The sequence below is a fragment of the Ptychodera flava genome (genome assembly GCF_041260155.1).
Source record: "Ptychodera flava strain L36383 chromosome 3 unlocalized genomic scaffold, AS_Pfla_20210202 Scaffold_27__1_contigs__length_13241970_pilon, whole genome shotgun sequence".
In the NCBI taxonomy this organism is placed as follows: domain Eukaryota; kingdom Metazoa; phylum Hemichordata; class Enteropneusta; family Ptychoderidae; genus Ptychodera; species Ptychodera flava.
The window spans coordinates 12,787,930-12,804,867 of NW_027248281.1; the positions used below are offsets into that span (position 1 = coordinate 12,787,930).

General features: G+C 36.0%; 2 protein-coding genes across 2 annotated transcripts; both read left to right on the forward strand.

Annotated features, from left to right (window-relative positions):
* The first annotated feature begins 1,776 nt into the window (after positions 1 to 1,776).
* Positions 1,777 to 11,955, forward strand: LOC139126405 (transmembrane protein 145-like). The gene is made up of 10 exons (XM_070692468.1): positions 1,777 to 2,401; positions 2,827 to 2,903; positions 3,553 to 3,633; positions 4,276 to 4,383; positions 5,063 to 5,228; positions 5,995 to 6,066; positions 6,408 to 6,557; positions 6,976 to 7,054; positions 11,476 to 11,644; positions 11,950 to 11,955. Exons 3-10 carry the CDS (start codon positions 3,577 to 3,579, stop codon positions 11,953 to 11,955), a joined length of 807 nt encoding a protein of 268 aa, XP_070548569.1. The 5' UTR covers positions 1,777 to 2,401; positions 2,827 to 2,903; positions 3,553 to 3,576.
* A 559-nt stretch (positions 11,956 to 12,514) lies between these two features.
* Positions 12,515 to 16,493, forward strand: LOC139126326 (transmembrane protein 145-like). The gene is made up of 4 exons (XM_070692399.1): positions 12,515 to 12,748; positions 13,631 to 13,751; positions 13,991 to 14,140; positions 16,158 to 16,493. Exons 1-4 carry the CDS (start codon positions 12,645 to 12,647, stop codon positions 16,251 to 16,253), a joined length of 471 nt encoding a protein of 156 aa, XP_070548500.1. The 5' UTR covers positions 12,515 to 12,644; the 3' UTR covers positions 16,254 to 16,493.
* The last annotated feature ends 445 nt before the right edge of the window (positions 16,494 to 16,938 follow it).

Genomic DNA, 16,938 nt, shown 5'->3' on the forward strand with positions numbered 1-16,938 from the left:
CCCTGTGCTGCAAAGAAATCTGCTGAAACTGCAGACTTGTATACAGATACACAGTTAAAACACAGAGACAAGACATACAAAATTTAGCAAATACTGAGAAAACAAAGTTTCACAATATTTTTAAAACTATCTAAGGTTACAGAAAAAGGATCTATGTCGTTGTAGTCGTTTATAAGCAAATTGTCTCGGAATTCTACTCAATAGAGAGTCACATATTGTGATTTCACGATTTCACGATTACTTTAACCCTTTAAGCTCCAAAGTCAATTTAGCCGCCTCTATAAAATGTAACCAAGACACTGCACAATTTTTTTTTCAGATATTTTCCAAACTTTTGACCAAAAAACTGTATCCAATGAAAAGAAATGTCAATTTGATCCAAAATTGTCAAAACAAAATACAAAAATTTCAATAAAAATTTGTAAAACTGTGCACAAGAATTTTGGCGGGAAAATTTACAGCACTCAAAAGGTTAAAACACCATTCAGGATAATATTCAGCGTAAACCATTGATGATTCGGTCCCATTGTAACGAGGGAAGCACAAAGACAGCAGTTTTGGCAGTTGTGACAATGACAGTGCGCAGTCCCACGAAGACATCGGAGACTGAAAACGAATCTCAACGTGTAAACCTTTGAAACAAATGTTTCGCTGTAAATAAGTGATCCTAATGTTGTCACTACACGTGCAAAACGATGTTAAATGTTGGTTTCCGCACCGACGACCACCAAGTGCTGCTGTAAATGCGCCGGGTAAATGCGTTCAGATTATTAAATTAGAATTAAGCTTAACTCATTCCATTGTTCATCTCAATAAATGAAGAATAAATAAGAATTGGAAAACACACAGATAAACAAACAAGAAAAAATTGCTAATGAAACGTTTTAAGCAAAGTAATAAAAACTGCTAAGTGCGACGAATTTGTTCAGTATTATTTCCATGCTGCTTTTACGGGACGGTTACTATACTTCAAGTCTTTTACGTGACCGCTTTGATTTGAATTCAACTCCAATGTTTTCTACGATGAAGTTGGACTTTCACAGCATCAGCATTTTGAAATGTCTAATACTATGCTCATTAGTCTTTCTTTACATGTAGCTATACGTTGACGCTCGGATGACTTGGATTCAATTATCAACAATAATATGATGAGCATCACATATCTAGGGGAGTCAGCAAAGTGAATTCTGAAAATAAATTATGCTTTTTCGGAATAAGAAAATCAAACATACTACAAAAGTGGTGAAAAGTTTGGGATACAGCTGTTGCCTATGTGGACTTGCGGCCACTTTGCGGGTGCACATTGACAAAAGTACTACTGATGACTCGGCAGAATTATAGTTGTAAATTTATTTATTCTTGCTTATTTCAATACTTCACGTGCAAAGTCATTTGTGAACAAATGCAAATCATTTACTGAACAAACTGTCAACACCGAAGCAGGGTCCACTTTGTGAAATCAAATCATGTTCACAACATTGCTGCCTCCAGATAATGATCTCACATACGGTTAAATAGAATGTATAATCCGAGGTAGATAAATGGTACATGAATCGGCTGTGGCTGTGGTGGTACGATAGGAATGGCGCCCTCTTTTGGTATGTTGTTAGCTGTTGCTATGTCTCTTTAAAAATGTTTTATACAGAGGTTAGCGCAATAAATAACTCCACTGGGATAATAAAAAGAAATTAAGCAATAACTAAAGAAAGATGACCCGTAAATGTTCCTGCAAACTTGTTTTAACGATTATTGAATCCGAAATCGATTCTAAAACCGAGCCTAACTTCAACTCGTCGCTTGAACAACTCAGTCTATGGAGATTTGCATCTTCTGCGGTTGAGGAAGGTCCTTGTTGATGATGGGTAAAATTCCCAATTACCTGAAGTTTCGGAGGCTGGCGCTAGTGGCAGCAAAGCGAACGAAGCCATGTAGATTTTGTAAGATCACTGTGCCTGACACTTTTGACCGCGTCTCTGGAAAGCCAAAGGTCATAGACGGCGCCCTCTGGAGAGGCAACGAACAGTGATGCCATGCATGATGGTTCCATTCGATGTTCCAATGGTGACGGAGGTGTGTGACGAAACAAGTTCGCGTCCAAGTTTCGTTCCATCCATTGGTGACGACACGATTTGTTTGCGACGTTGCGACGCGACGCGGAGAACATATTCATTCTTCTCTCAGCACTGTTCAGAGACGAAGGTCCTCGTATGCTCTTTCTGATGGAACCAAAACTTCCTAAAGTCAGCGGCATGCTGTGTTTCTGTATCGAAATCGCGTGATGAAGTCGACAAGTTTGACGTTTGGTAGCATTTGGATGCTAGGTTGTATCCTAGTAATTCAGATGCTTCTCATCGCCCCCGGTTATGCAAAAATCATCCAAGGGCATATGAAAACGGCTTCGGTAAGTTTCAGTATTTCTAATCACATGTCCCATCAGCCGTAAACTGACTGGTCGACTAAATGGTGAAGTGTAAACCGCGATTCACATGGAGGGTTCAATTTTATCACTGTTTTAACTTTCTTTGCCTGAACAAGCATCATTAATTTCTCCCCGCACTTACTGCACCTGTACAGGACACAAATAACAAATCAAATTGAATGAAGAGTCAGTTGTTATACTAATACAATAAATCACATAGTGGTAGCATACCGTACTTCCGGCATTCAAAACCAATCAACATTGTTCATTCAACATGATCTGAACTTTGAAAAGGTCACGACTCCAAATTTCCCCAAACCACAAACGGGATTGTCGTATGATTATCATATGTATTTCAACTCGTTACTGACTTTGAATATAACTCCTCTGTTTTCTCTCCTTTTCAGAACTTCAATTTCATTGATAGGTTTGTTTCCAGCCGAATGAAAAGGGAACGCTCCACTATGAAATTAAGTACAAAGCCGTAAGTATCATCATACTGATAATGTAATACACTGACAATGGTGTTCTGTGTGTTTAGCTCTCTATTTCACACCTTGCAAACTTTATATTTGAACCCATTAACATGATATTGCTTTACTGTGAAATCTCATCGGGAATATGCCTTTTTTACAAATAAACAACTACAGAATACCGCTTTAATTTTAATATCTGTTAACGTTACTATTGGTATGTTTGTTGTCACAAAGCTTTTGGAGTCTGTGTGAGCCAACTTCAAAATGTGAAACATATTCCATAAACTTATCAGTTGACATCCATCTGCAGATTTTGTCAGTCTATGTCCATGGTTCAAAGGTCATGGGGATGCCATACCAAATTGTCTTTATGTTTTGCTTACTATGAACTGAATGGTGCTTTGAGCTGTTATCAGTAAACTGATATTCTATGTGATAATGCAGTGCAGTGGTGTGTTGAGGCGATATTGTTTATATCCACAACATCTTAGTCTGAGGGGTCAACTTGTTGATATTTTTGATAAAGGGATGGGGCAAGAAATTGTCTGTAGGACATGGTCCAAGAAAGTAATTTTTTTAGTTTGACCATCGGGAAATACAAAAATGGTCCATCATAACCACTAGAATCCACTGTACTTTACCTTCTCATTGCTGTAGGAAAACTGTTGTTACAAGTTACTGATGTTTAATGATGAACCTGACCAATGGCCGTATATCCGACAACATGAAGATACCTTGGTAGGTGTTTTGCTGGCTTTTCGGGAATAAAATGATGTTTAAGTAGCTTCCTTTTCAAATGTTAAGCAGTTCCAATTCAAATTTCTTTACGCATATCTAGCATTCATACATTTTCGAAAATTTGTGGAAATAAGTTTTCAGGTCACTTAAAGGGACATAAGCTGTAACTTGTGGCAAGTTTTTCAGTATTCTGCTTCTATATATTAACTATCATGTCTGACCCTAATCCGTTTGTCATGCTGAAATTTCAAGTATTGTTTTTGTCAACGCAGCATGTATGTTTGTAGTGATCATTGTTGATTGTTTACAAATGAATTCTAGTCCGGACTTGAATACAATTTTCAACAATAACAATGTAGATTATACTCATATAGATTGTGTTGATAATGTTAAATACTTGGCATTAAATTACAGTTTAGAGATTCATAGCAGAAAGTGTAGGGAAATCACAAAACAAAAGTTCTGAAAAAACAGCCAAAAGATACAGCTTATGGAACTTTAATATGTACCAGTATGCTTATGAGATTATGAGCCTCTAGGCCAATGCCGTGTTTTAGTGTACTACCACGTGATAGAGGGACCGTTGTACTACACAGCTTTGTTCGCCTTTATTCATTGACTACATTTGTCAATTCTCTTCAGACTTGTGGTGATAAGAAGGAAGCAATTCCAGGGACTCACAATTCCAAGCTGACATTGACTGATGGGTATAATGGATGCAAGAAAGTGACTGACTCCGATGGCATTGAGGTAATTCAGTTTTAGGTCATCAGTTAGCTTTGCCGGTTTGGCTCAGTAAAGTTCTCTTTGATACAGGCAAATTTCACGCATTACGTGTATATTGTACTGGTATATTGTATTCATTGTGCAAGAACTTTCCAAACCTTCCTATGCTAACATAAAGATATCAGAAATATCATGAGTCAGAGGAGAGACTCTTTGTCCACTGCTTTTTCCTCATCACAAACATTTCAAGCTTTGCATTCATGAAATGTGTGAAAACACTACTATGAAAAAAGGAAACACTATCTTCCGGAAATACCGATATGTTATAGAGTGAAACACAGTGGTTTGATATCTAATGGAATAGCTATAGTAACTTGTCATGTCAGTGCAAGATGGTGGTAACGGACATTTTGGTAGAAGTAATCATCATGCTGAAAATGATCAGAAATTACTTGTTACATTGACATAAATTCAAATAGAGTATATTCTTTGTGTAGAATAAGTTTAGCATTCAGATTTTGGAATCTAGTATTAACAAACTGACTTTTTAGCGCCCCTGTTAAATTCTCAAATTTATAGTTATGACCTTACGACACAAGTTTTGGTAAATTCCATTGGTAAGATTGTCTTGTAAAGTCAACCATCAGCAATGTCTGACATCTTGTGGACTGTACTCACCATTATAGATGAATTCTATTTTCAGTGGATGCACTGTGTTGGTGGTCGCTCCTTTCAAACACCCCGTGCACGTTGGTGGTACTTGGTGATGAGTAACTGTTATTCTGATGTAGCTATGGACTTTGATTATAACATTACTATGACCAACGGTGTCAAGTTGTGGGATAAACACTTCTCAGCTGATGAAAGATGTAAGTATCAGAAAAGTCATAGCAATGCTAGTGATGAAAACCTTACACATTAGTGCAGAGTAAATTAAAGATAACTGAAACTTGATGATATACTATTTTGATTCATTTTATGATTCAGTAAATTGAAAAAATCATATTCTGTGAAATAATAAATGGTTAGCAAGAATTTTTATTTTCATTATTTTATATCTGCCTGTGTTTTGCTAAGGTTTTGGAGGTTAGGCAAATTGTGTTGGAATCCCTTGAAGCATTTATGTTGTCCTGTAACACAGTTGTATTGATATTCTCAGGGCAACCCTGGTAACATGATTGAGAACCCTTAAAAGGACAAAGTTGGCCATTTTCCATGAATTTTGTTTGATACGAGATACTATAATATACATTGTTTGACATGTTGAATGATACTGAATCAATGGGTGACCATGCATATATTCCCTCGGTGTTAGACATGATAAATGAAACCATAGCGAGAATGAATAACTGATCAAAAGTGGCCAACTGTCTTTTTAAAGTAAAATGTACATTACACAGATGATACAGTCTGCATTGAAAGAGTGAAGGCAGGGTACTTCAATATTACAAGAGACTACATAACAGACAAGAACAACACACATAAAATACATCATTTGATGGACACTCTGTGTACTGAGTAGAGGCTGCATAGAGTGTACCGGTACATCTTCTGTACATTTGAGCAAGCATTATCAAACTTTCCTGTTACTGGTCCTACAATGATAATTTTTTTTTCTGATTTTTAATCTTTCAGATATTCTGGAAACCAATTTGGTGTTTATGGTTTTGTATTTCTTCCTGTCTGTGATCACCATCCGATTTTCCAGTAAGTAATGTATCTGTCAAAATATTACTGGTCTTGGCAAGTTATAAATCAGATTTTTGTATTCTTACTGATGTTACAGAAAGCATTACTGCACTGAGTGATTTTCAGGAATAGCGTGAAAATTTACCTAATAAAATTTTAGTTGTTGAATACTTTGTGATTGCTGAATAGTATTGACAGCGCAGTGTCAGGGTGGCTTTTAATGACACTCACAAGTATGGCCATATCATACAAAATAGAGAAATATTCATACAGTAAATGCACACTATGCATGTATTCACACAATATATCATTTAATGGTGATTTAATTTGATTTGAAATACCCTGTGTTGTACTTACAGAGATTCTGTCTGAACGGAGATTTCTACACTCTACATACAAGTTGTTTGCATTCTCAGTATTGGCGGAATTTTCCAGTTTGTTTCTGATGACAATTGCATATGGCATGTACGGAAAGACAGGTTTACCGTATCCTGGATTGGAAATGTTTGGTAAGTGAGGGATTTAAAATGTATGGCAAGTTAGTTACAGAGGTCAGCTGAAATGACAGATATGCCATGTACTGCTTTGTAAATTTTGTGTCCATGCCTCCGTCAATATAATTTATATTACTTGAGATTACCCAGTCCATAAATAACATGTAGTAACTCATGGTGCAGGAATCCAGTACAATAGAATGAAAGGAAACTTATTAGAATTGTTATTTCAACTATATTTCTTTGCTTCACAAATATTACAGAAAATCATCAAAGCCTTGACAATATTGTATGAATTTTGCAGTTTTCTTAGTCCAGTCTATTCAATCGACAGAAAAACAAAATTGTATTGATTGAAAAGAGTGAATATATGACCGATGGATTTTTTGTTATTTATCTGTTTTCTTTGTCTATTTTCTTATGTATTCCCCAGCAAACTTGATTGAATCAGCAGGAATTCTGGTCTTCATCTTGACAATTATTTTGCTTGGCAAAGGATTTACAATTACAAGGTAGATAAGCTTTTTTCAAAATCCACTGAAAATCACAATTGACTGTTCAGATTATTGACAATAAACTGCCCAGTCTGTTATGATGGGTTGCCCTCATCTTCTTACCTTTTATCAACCATTTTTAGCTCACATTTGGTATACCAATGTGAGGTTATCGTATAAGCTGAATCAGTTCATTTGCATACCATTTGCATGTCTGTATGTATGTATGTATGTATGTATGTATGTATGTATGTATGTATGTCCGTCCACATCAAAAACTCCTAAACCGCAGCACCTACTGTCTTAGTATTTGGTGTACAGGTGCACCTAGGGGTGGAGATGTGAATTTGTTCAAATGAACTTGTCAGTGTCAAAAATATGCAAATAGGGGAAAAAAGGAAAAACCCTGGAAAGTGCTAAAACTCTGTAATCGTTGGTCAGATTGGGTTGAAACTTCGCATGCAGGTTCCTGTAGGTATTCTACATTAGGTGTGTAAAAATTGGGATGAAATTTGCATGTTTCTATTTTTGGGGTAATTTTTTTCAGTTTTTAGTCAAAAAATCTTTTTCTCTGAAACTACTTGTCCGATTGCTTTGAAAGTTGGTATACATGTTCCTCAGGATGACCTCAGTCAAGTTTATACAAATTGAATTGAAATTTTCATATTTGTAATTTTGGGGCAATTTTCCGAATTTTTGGTCAAAATTTTTTTATCCAAAAACTACTAATCTAATAGCTTTGATATTTGGTATACAGATGCCCAGGGATGGCAATAGTTGGATATATGGAAATTGTCCAGAAATATGCAAATTTGTATTTTTAAGACAATTTTGTCATTTTTGGTCAAGAAAACATTTTTTAAAACAATTTTGTCATTTTTGGTCAAGAAAACTTGTTCTCAAAAACTACTTGTCTGATAGCTTTGTAATTTGGTATAAAAGTCCTGAAGGATGTTATCTTCTGCTCAGAGTGTTGGGAAACCCCAAATTTGTATTATTTAGGTAATTATTAGCTCCCATAGCCATATGTATATATGGCAATGGAAGCTATTCTTATAGGCTAGGAAAATGTCTGTATGTATGTTTGTCTGTATGTCTGTATGCCTGTGTGTCTGTATGTCTGTATGTCTGTATGTCTGTCCGTCAACATCAAAAACTCCAAAACCGCTGTACATTTCATCTTGATATTTGGTGTGTACATGGATGATGGGCTGTAGATGAGATTTTGTTCAAATGAAGTTGTCATTGCCAAAAATATGCAAATTAAGTGAAAAAATGTAAAAACAGTCAAAATTGAAAAAACTCAATAACCACTGAGCAGATTACATGAAAAATTAGCATGTAAGTACTTTGAGCTGACATGAAATGATTGTGCGCATCTTGGGTCAGTATCTTGGATTTGCTATTTTTCATGAATTTTTTTGTAATTTTCTCCCATTTTTGGTCAAAAAATCTCCTGCTCTGAAACCACAAGTCCGATTGATTTGAAACTTGGTATGGAAGTGCATAGGAGTGACCTTTCCCAAATTTGGGCAAACCGTGGTGAAATTTGCATATTTTTAGTTTACACGCCCATAGACTCCCATGTATAAGGCAGATCTCCATAGACTCCCATGTATAAGGCCACAAAAATAAAAATTTAGTTTCTCATCGTATTCATATTGCAAAAAGGATGCAGTGACACAATTTTAGTCCCCACTGATGAAGCCCAGTGAGCTTATAGATTGGGTCATGTCCGTCTGTTCGTCCATCCGTGAGTCCATCCGTTCACGCAGATATCTCGGATATTTTGACAAAATGTCATGTGACCTTGATGACCTTTGATCTCAAATATACATATTTACCATAACTCAGTAACCACAAGTGCTACCACCCTTCATATATGGTATGATGGGACAGCTTATGACGCCACATAGTGTACCTCATTAATTATGCACATATCTAATTTTGAGCGAGCCAATAGAGCTAGAGGTCTGATTTTTGGTATATAGGGATAACTTAGCAAAACAATTGTTTTGACAAAATGTCACGTGACCTCGGTGACCTTTGACCTCAAATATACATATTTGTCCATAACTCAGTAACCACAAGTGCTACAGCCTTCATGTATGGTATGATGGGACACTTATGACGCCACATATTGTACCTCATTAATTATGTGCATATCTAATTTTGAGCGAGCCAATAGAGCTAGAGGTCTGATTTTTGGTATATAGGGATAACTTAGCAAACAATTTTTTTGACAAAATTGTCACGTGACCTCGGTGACCTTTGACCTCAAATATACATATTTGTCTATAACTCGGTAACCACAAGTGCTACACCCTTCATGTTTGGTATGAATGGACACCTTATGACGCCACATACTCTACCTCAATAATTATGCGCATATCTCATTCTGAGCGAGCCAATAGAGCTGGATGTCTGATTTTTGGTATATAGGGATAACTATAGGAGAGAAATTTTTTGACCAAATGTCATGTGACCTCGATGACCTTTTACCTAAAATATATGTTTATGTCAATAAATAAGTAACCACAAGTGCTATGTCCTTTGTATTTAGTAGGATGGGAGACCTTATGACAACACACGCTTTACCTCATTAATTATGTACACATCTAATTCTGGGCAAGCGAATAGAGCTAGAGATCTGATTTTTTGGCATATAGGGATTAATTAGCAATATATTTTTTTTTCAAAATGTCATGTGACCTCGATGACCTTTGACCTTGATTATACATATATATGCATATTTCAGTAACCACAAGTTCTATACCCTCCAATTTTGATAGGATATTAGACCTTAAGATGTCACATCTTGTACCTCATTTATAATGCGCATATGTATTTCTTGGCTGGCCAATACTGCTAGAGGTCTGATCTTTTTTCCAGATTTAGAACCATAACTTAGACATGCCTCATGTGTTTCAAATTGGGAACAACGACATAGACCTATGTGCCCATAGATCTCAACATATACACTCCAGTGATACTTCTTAATGACCACATTTTCCTGCCCCATCAAGACTAATACTCCTATTACAAGTGGGGACTATGTCATTGTAAATGACTTGTTGAGTTAATGGTTGTATCACAGTATTCGATATATCTAATTCTGTATTTTTTCCATTTTATATTCTGAATAATTACATTAAACATATTTCACTGTCTCCAGTACATTTCATTTAAGTATTTTCACTTCATGCACTTTATCCCTTTCACACATGTTCAAATATCTGACCAGAGAACAAACACTAAATAGTCCAGGATGGGAGCTACAGTGTCATTGACGCTATTTTTCTTAGTCTGTGACCTTAAATGACCTATACCAACCCAGGATATGTTGTGAGACCGTGGTTAAAGCTGTGAACATAATTTTGTCATATTTGGTATCAATTTGTAGTGAAATTTGATCCAGAAAACAAACCTGAGTTTATTTTTTTCATTTTGGACCAATGTTTACAACTTTTCCATATAAGACACACAAGAACTGATAAGAAATTTTGATCCAGGATAATTCCAGATGTCATAATCACCCCCACAGTGGAAGGCATTTCACCATCTGCAACTAACTTAAGTGCTGTTTACATTCCAATGACAGCACTGATAACATTTAAAAAATCCCCAAGGTTGTGAATAACTCACCTACTGTACATTTCCCCACTCTCTCACCTTTTCTTTTTGTCAAGCCTTCTCTGGCTGACTTTTTTATTGCCATTTGCTAATGTATGTAGGATCTGCTTGTCCCATTGATGTAGAAGTTGGTATGCATGTTTCTAAAGTTTACCTCCAGTACCTATGTTGAAGACCTTATTTGCTTTTGTCATTCTTGTTTTTCTGGTTGTACTGTGTAGAAATCATTGTCATAACATCAATGTAGAATTTTGCTGCACTGAACAGATAGAAACAACATTCATCGTTGATCTTTGGTACCAATACTAAAATGTACCAATTCAGATCAAATGTGAGCAACACCGTATCATTGGCGGTATTTTTTATTTTCCTTTAATAAAGGATACTGCTGTGATATTTCACTTTTACTGAGTGTCCTCAAAATTCAAGTTTACGTCTGTTGTTGCTAGCAAAGTACCGGTACAATGATAATACAATTACTGTTCAACATTTATTACAAAATGAAATTTATATAAGGAGAACAAATCCCAGTACTTTCCAGCCTAACGTACAAGGTATTTGAAAAGCAAGCATAAGTTACTCATCAGGTTGACATACATGTATAGTCCCTTTTACTTGATCTATGTCTTTCTTTTACTTTATTTTTCACTTTATTGCTCTGCATTATGATTGAACTCTTAATTCTTTTACATTTCAGCCCAATAAAATTGTTGTTACTTAAATATACCATCAATGTATTTACTCTTTGTTGATTTATAAACAAATCAAAGAAAGACTAAAAATTACATGTGTTTTCATTTCAACAGAGGTAAACTGAGTGAAGTGAGTTTGACAAAGCTGGCAGTCTTCATGACAGTATACACCATTGTGTACTGTGCTCTGTACTTCTGTGAGGAAACAATGTTTGACCCAAGAGATGTTCTCTACAAATATGAATCTTATGCCGGCTATGGACTGATTGGACTGTATTCATTGGTAAGTGTTTTGTCCTGGAACAGATATGAGGACTTAAATACCAACTAACAAATCAGTGTTTTTTGAAACTACAACAATCATCTCATAGGATGCAAACTGTTAATAATAGCATGCACATTAAATACAGTGATGCGTATTTCTTTTAAGGTAGAACGCACCTCGGGGACAGACATTCGGACTCTCAAACTTTTACAATTCTCTTCTGACATACCACATGTGGGGGTTCATTTTAAAGCTCTTGGTGAAAGAAAACTTTTCACTGGCTTACTTTTTCGAAATTCAATTTTTTTTATTTTTCTCCATAGAGTTAACACAGGGATGGCGGCCATTTTGAATTCTAATATCGGTAGATCTTGGGTAATTTGTTTCTCTAGTACCAAAATTTGCACGGTACCCCTTAAATTTATTCTTGATTTGGAAAGAGAATGATTGAAAGATTCCTTGAGGAAAGTTAGAGCAACAGTTTAAGTCTTTCACTTTCGAGGTGCATACTACCTTAAATTCAATGCTGCTTGCTTTTTTTTAGAAATTCTTTCACAGGAACTTTCCATTCGATTCTCATAGTTCTCCATGACTGGTTAATCTCACCTGACTTCATGATCTTAACATTGATCTAGTATGACTGTGCCATACCACTTTCTTACATTCATCATCATTGGCCAGTGTCATGATCTCTACTTGACCTTACATTCTTGTAGTTTTGGTGGTACTGGTATATGCTTTAAGCTTCAAAGTATACCACTTTTACTGGTAGGAAAAAAGCCATATTTGTTTACAAATATGTGGCATTTCAGGAGAGAAATCTCGGCATAAGATTGCTTATATTGTACTTTGTTTAGTAAATTTGTGGATTTGATTACACCAATAAAAACATCACCATGTAAGTTAGATCATTCAGTGTTCATGAATATGGCCAATTCACAGCATTATATCATTTCATTGTCCAGGATTTGTGTGGACTCACTATGCCATCTACTTCTCCATCAAACATCACCCTGACATGGTAGAATTCTACGTTCAGTTTGGTGTGGTATTCTCTTTCTGGTGGCTGGCTACTCCTGTGACTATCCTTGTCTGCAACTATGCTATCGATGCCTGGGTTAGGTAAGTTCATACCAGCACATTGTCTGTTAGCATTGACATGCTGTCAATTACAATGCTTCTCAGTTACTGTATGTATTGCACAATAATTGTGTTGTTCAACTGTGAATGGAGAAACTACTGGTATAGTCTGACATTGACAATGAACCATCTTCATTTATCTAATCCCATTCTCATCTCATAATCTAATTGCATTCTTATCAATCTAATCCCATCTTTATGCTAATCCCATTCTTATTGAGCTACCCTTTCACCCTGGAGTATGTTCTAAGCGACTTCTCAGACTGCTTCCCTTCAAAGATGGCCACATTTCTTTGAGAAACAGTTGTACTTATCGTAAAGTTTGATGGTTGAGTTGTATGATGTAAATATTTCCCTGTAGCCCTGATCAAGAGACAATTTCATCAATAACAATGCTAGATTCTGCAACTTGGGTCTCAATGGATATTTGTAAAGTTAAATTTATTTTGTTTAGTGGAAGATTGTTATGCTCAATCTGATGAGTAAACTTGAAAGAAATGTCTGCAAACTAAATGCACTTGAAGACCTTAGCTATGCTGATTGCTTAAACCTGAAAATTTCTATGATTTAAACATACCCTACCACTGGGGAGCCATTTACTCTACACACTGTCTTAATATTAGCTGTTCACACAATTCCAAATTTTTAGTGAGAACTCAATCTGAATCTGGTTTAAGTATGATAATCAGTTTTTTTGCTGCTGTCAAAAATTCCTGACCAGTATTTATATGCATCACATCAGCTCTGCCATGAACAGTAGCATTCAAAGATACCCAGTCATGGCAGCGTCCATGTACTGTACATTCTTGTTATTATTTGATCAGCAAATAAAACAGTAGTTGTATGTAATATTATCTATTCCAGAGCTAAGGTTGTGAATGCAATTGAGAGAGTTGTCATCTGTATTGGACATATCTTCTTCCTGATACTGACCAGACCAAATGCTGCTAACAGGAACTTCCCATTCAACATCAAGACAACACAGGTCAGTGGATTTCAAAAAAATATTCCCTCTAGTCTGTCTTCCCTTGGATGCAAGCAAAGGCGAAAAAAAATGAATGCATTGATTTGAATCCAAGTGTTTCAGAGATCTATTTTGAAAAGTCAATATATGTCATCAAAAATGCAGTATATGTCCAAAGCCAATCTCTCCTGTCATCAATGAGAAATCAATTGTCAATGATCATCTACCTTAGGATAAATTACAATAACTTTATCTTACAGATTGATAGCCAGAAGGGATATTTTCCAGAAGCGTACACTGGTACCCCATCTGTATTGAAGGCTGAAGCTGGGCAGATCACAAATCTGAAGTTTACTGATCTCTTTGTTACAGACAAAACTCCTAAAGTCAAGCAGGCAGAACAAAGTCAGGTATTTATAGAATCTAACCACAACTGATAGTGTTATTCCTAGTTTCACCCCATCACCTAAAGACATCATTACACCATGGTCCTTATTGTTTGTATTTAATCTGTTAGTGAAATGACTGAATTTGCAACAGTTTTAATCTTTTTTTGAAGTGTTTTCAAGAAAAAAATTGATGAATTCCTTCAGCTTAATTACTGTTATTGTTCAACTGATAGTTTACAATTAAATGTTTGCTTTGGCATGTGTAAAATAAGATATTGCTATCACTGAAACATTGCAACCATCTGCATAGTATTTTGGACAAAATTGTATTGTCGAAATCTAACCTATGAGTCAAGCTTTGAATGAAACTTGGCTTTGGTAGCTTTTTGTCACCATGACATCATTGATATACTCAAGTAAATGAGGGTGTTTCCCCCCTGCATGAAACATAAAATGTGGATAAGATCTAAGTGACAATTAGAACAGATATTTTTTCACCTTTGACAATGCACTGTAGCTTTGTAGGAATATTGTCTGTGTATGTTTTTCTGAAATTGACACTTTTTCAATTTTAAGCCATGTCCATAGATTTTATGCTAATGTTGCAATATTGATAATTGATAATTTTCTGGCATTTAAACTGTTCAGTCTCTTTTTCTTTCATTTTTCGACATGCTTCATTCAACAATAACTGATGGCACATTCCCTATCATTTTATTAGTCCCCACGGACACCGTCCGGGGGGACTCATAGGTTTGGTCATGTCCGTGCCTGTGTGCGTCCGTGCGTCCGTTCACGCAGATATCTCAGACATGCCCAGGTCAATTTCTTTCAAACTTTGCACAAGGATAGTTCCCTACCCCATACAGATGCACGTCGATTTTTTTCACAATGCGATCAAATTTGGCCGTGTTATAGGACCTTTTAGTTTTCACCACCATAGACTCCCATGTATAAGGCAGTTTCCATAGGCTCCCATGTATAAGGCAGTCCATAGACACCCATGTATAAGGCAGTCCATAGACTTCCATGTATAAGGCCAAGAAAAATAAAAATTTAGTTTCTCTTCGTATTCATATTGCAAAAAGGATGCAGTGACACAGTTTTTAGTCCCCACGGATGAAGTCCAGGGGGCTTATAGATTGGGTTATGTCCGTCCGTGAGTCCATCCGTTCAAGCAGATATCTCAGATATTTTGACAAAATGTCATGTGACCTTGGTGACCTTTGACCTCAAATTTATATATTTGTCCATAACTCAGTAACCACAAGTGCTACACCCTTCATGTATGGTATAATGGGACAGCTTATGACGCCACATATTGTACCTCATTAATTATGTGCATATCTAATTTTGAGCAAGCCAATAGAGCTAGAGGTCTGATTTTTGGTATATAGGGATAACTTAGCAATACAATTTTTTTGACAAAATGTCACGTGACCTCGGTGACCTTTGACCTCAAATATACATATTTGTCCATAACTCAGTAACCACAAGTGGTACACCCTTCATATAAGGTATAATGGGAGACCTTATGATGCTTCATACTGTACCTCATTAATTATGCATATATCTAATTCTGAGCAAGCCCATAGAGCTGGATGTCTGATTTTTGGTATATAGGGATAGCTATAGGATAGAAATTTTTTGACCAAATGTCATGTGACCTCGATGACCTTTGACCTGAAATATACGTTTATGTCGATAAATACGTAACCACAAGTGCTATGTCCTTTATATCATACCCTGCAATTCTGATAGGATATTAGACCTTAAGATGTCACATCTTGTACGTCATTATTATGCGCATATGTATTTCTTGGCAAGCCAATACAGTTAGAGGTCTGATCTTTTTTCCCGATTTAGAACCATAACTTAGACATGCCTCATGTGTTTCAAATTGGGAACAACGACATATACACTGCAGTGATACTTCTTAATGACCACATTTCCCTGCCCCATCAAGACTAATACTCCTATTACAAGTGGGGACTATGTCATTGTCAATGACTTGTTCGTGATATTTTTTTTCTAACAGGGAGACTCCGCTGTGTCATCAGGCATCACCTTGGATGCATGGATTGAACGGGAAGGTCTGTGGGCACTAAGGAACGTCGTCATTAAGGAATATTAAGGCCGTCATTTTCATTCGGGTTATCTTAGCAACTATCAAGATTTTTATACCATCTAGAGCATTTCTTTGGAACATTGACTGCTCAATTGACGACTCACAAAACATCTCATTCAATGTTCCATTTTGTACAGGACATTGCAACCATTAATCTCATTTAACCTGGGCCATCAAACGAAACTGACGGAAGTTCTGCCTGTGTAAATATTTATTGTTAACTTATAATAAATGTACAAAACCAAACATTGCTTGTGTGCGTGTGCTTCATTTAGTAGTTTTCTGTAAACGTCATCTTTTACCAAGACTGTTATTAATGGATGATAATAGTATACTGGCATGTTGTATTTGGTCAATTGTTAGATGCAAGAAAAACATGAATAATCAAATAAATTAATAAAAATAGTGTGTGATGAGAAAACAAAGTGTTAGGAGAGATTGTTTTGGTGGGCTAGCATTTCATTTTTTTCTTGTATCAGAGAGAAATACTTTTTCTTTACTTTTTTACTTTATTTGATTATTTGATCAGAAGGGGGATAGAATTTGTTACCAATGATGAGAGTAAAGTTGTTAAAGGAGAGTGCATGGCGCTTGCCGATGGATATAGGAAAGGGAAGAGAAAAAACGTAGTGGGAGTGCAGATGATTACAGCTTTCATACCCTTTTCCAAATTCTAAGCCATGGTATAGTT